General features: G+C 17.8%; 1 protein-coding gene across 1 annotated transcript; it reads left to right on the plus strand.

Moving 5' to 3' along the window:
• Nucleotides 1–1916: 1916 nt before the first annotated feature.
• On the plus strand, nt 1917–3017 carry PRSY57_1131700 (LEM3/CDC50 family protein, putative; the record flags this gene model as incomplete). The annotated part of the gene is made up of 1 exon (XM_012908280.2): nt 1917–3017. The coding sequence occupies one exon, from the start codon at nt 1917–1919 to the stop codon at nt 3015–3017; it is 1101 nt and encodes a 366-aa protein (XP_012763734.2).
• Between the last annotated feature and the right edge of the window lie 231 nt (nt 3018–3248).

A 3248-nucleotide genomic window follows, 5' to 3' on the forward strand; every position in this document is an offset into this window, starting at 1 on the left:
AATTTTAAATGATATAATAATTATATATATTATATATATATATAAGGTTTGTATTTTTTTTTTTTTTTTTCATTCTAGTATTATTTTTATTCGAACATATATTTACAGATTACTATTGTTATTTTATATATTTATTTATATATTTTCTTAATTCGATTAATAATTTTATTTTATGTATTTTTGTCATTCGAATAATATTATAATATAAAACTAGAATAAATTAAATTATAATAATAAGAAGAAAAAAAAAAAACAAAAAAAAAACAAACTTATTTCCAAATAAACACATAAAAGTTATATCTTTTTATAAGATAAAGCTTTGATCTTAATATTTATGTATTATTTGATAAAAACATAAATACGATTAAAAAAAAAAAATTAAATTTTCAAACTTTTTTTTTTATTTTTATTTCCTTTTAAGCAAGAATGTAATGATATTAAATTATTGAATTATAATATTCTTTCCATCTCCAAAAAAAAAAAAAAAAAAAATGAAAAAAATAATAATAAAGCTTTTTTAATACATAAATATATAAAATTGAATTAGTACACTATAAATGTATAAATAAAGAATATAATATACATTTATTATATATTTATGTACAGATTATAATATATATATTTTTAAAAATTATACACATATTTATCAGAATGTGTTTACATATATAATATTCAAAGTATGTATATTTCTTCAATATTAGCTTTGTAATAAATCTTTAGAGTAAAAATAATTATGTGTGAATATTAAATATATTTATCTTTTCTTTCCTGTTTAAATATTAAATGGTTTGTTGAAAGAAAAACATGGTAACTTATAATTGTGAACATTATACAAATTATATATAATATTTTACTTGTCAACATGAGCATACTATTTCCTGGTAATATAATTCCATATATATGATTTTTCAATTTTTCCTTATGTTATGTGATGGAACAGGGGAAAAACAGAGATAAAATAAAATAAAATATATAACACGTAATAATTATATATATGTAAAATAACCAATGTTTTATTTAATTTCACGATACATCCTATTTTGGTTGTTTTTTTTTATTATCATTTTAAAAAATGTTATTCTAACAAATAAAAAAAACTATATATATATATATATATATAAATATACATTTTTATATTTTTTTATTTGTAAAAAATGAATAACATATTTTTGATGGACATGTTTAGGTTAAAAAATAAAACTAGTGAAATATAAGTGTGCATATAAAATATATATATATATATATATTTAAATTTGTTAGATCAATTGTTTATTTTTTCTTTCTTTTTGTTTTTCTTTGTTTTGTAAGTTTTCCTTCCAAGAAATAATAGTGCATTATTCATTTTAATAAACATAAAATATCAAATAAATATATATATATTTTTAAATATAAATAAATATGAATTAATTCGAATAAAATAAAAGCATGTAAAATATTATTTATCTGTATATATGTTTTATTTTATTATTTTTTTTTTTTTGTGTTCCTAAATGGACAGTAATTGTAAAGGTTTAGGAATATAATTGAAAATATAATTACAACATGGAGCCAATTAAAAAATAAAATATGTGAACAAAAAATAAATGAACATATATATATGTGAAAAAATATACGAACAAATAAATGAATATATATATGTGAAAAAATTATATGAACAAATATATATAGATAATTTATGAATTTATATCTTTTTAGGTTTAAAATTATAATATGCACTTAATATATAACCACAACGAATAAGGCAATATATTTTTATTATAAAGTTATGTGTTTTCCCTTTGTATTATTTTGCCTTCTCAGTAAAAACAAATATGATGTTAATTGTTTTAATATACTAATATATAATATGCAATAATATATTATATATATATATATATATATATGTATGTATTAATTTGTCCTTTAATTTGTGCGCAATGAGTAACCTTAAAAATGACATGTTTATATCTAAAAAGAAGAGAAAATTTTATTACAAGAAAAGTTCCAGATTTGTAAGATTTTTGTACAGTTTTGTGAAGTGGTATAAAATGGAACGAGTAGTTGGTCCTGTATGGATAAATAAATATTCATCGTTGATATATTTTTTAATGTTTTTATTTATATTAAATTTATCAGTTGGTATTTTAATATTAATATTAAGTTCAAAATATATAGAATGTAGAGTCCCATATGAATATAAGGGTGAAACTTTTACTAAGTATTCCATTGTAAAAGTAACCCCAGAACAATGTAAAGGTCAAAAGAATTTAAAAGAATTAAATGGAAATATAAATGTACATTATGAAATTCTTGGAATGCAACAAAATCATTATAAATTTGTAAGTGGTATGAAAAAAGAACAGTTGAATGGAAATATATTTTTAAAAAAAGAAGAATTAGAAGAATGTTATCCTTTAATTACTTTTTCAGAAGGAAAAAAAAAAAAAAAATTATTACATCCATGTGGTATATTCCCATGGAATGTATTTACAGATAGTTATATTTTTTATGATAAAGAACCAGATGAAATTCCTTTTCCAACACCTTTACCTTTAAAACAAAATGTAGAAGAAATAACTATAAAATATTATAGACAATTTTATAAAAACCCATCACCTCAAAATGTGCAATTATATAAAGATCATATATATTTCTGGATGGAGCCAGACATACAATATGAACGATTACAAGAAAATAAAGAAACAAATGAAAAGTTACTTGTATTACCACAAACATTAAAATATAATCAAGCAGGAAAAGCTATAGAAAACAGTCATTTTATTAATTGGATGATACCATCTGCGCTTAATTATATTAAACGTTTATATGGTAAATTATATATTCCTTTGAAATTTCCTTTTTATATTTATATAGAAAATAATTTCAAAATTAATGATACAAAAATTATTGTTATTTCGACTTCGCAATATTATATGAGAACATTTTTAATTGGTTTCATTTTTATAATCATTTCGATAATAGCTTTGATATTATGTATTTTTTATCTTATAAGAATGAATAAATATGAAAATAAATGAAATAGTAGGGTTAAAAAAAAAAATATATAAATATAAATAAATAAATATAAATATAAATATATATATATATATATATATATATATATATATATATTGTAAATGTCGTCACATATTTTTTAAAAAATAATTTTTTATTAGTTTTTTAAAATTTTTAAAATGTATTATTTCGATACCCATTTAATAACCAAACGAATTCATAAGAAAATTCAGACAAAAAAACGTTTTATCACA

This window comes from Plasmodium reichenowi, chromosome 11 (genome assembly GCF_001601855.1).
Source record: "Plasmodium reichenowi strain SY57 chromosome 11, whole genome shotgun sequence".
NCBI lineage: Eukaryota > Apicomplexa > Aconoidasida > Haemosporida > Plasmodiidae > Plasmodium > Plasmodium reichenowi.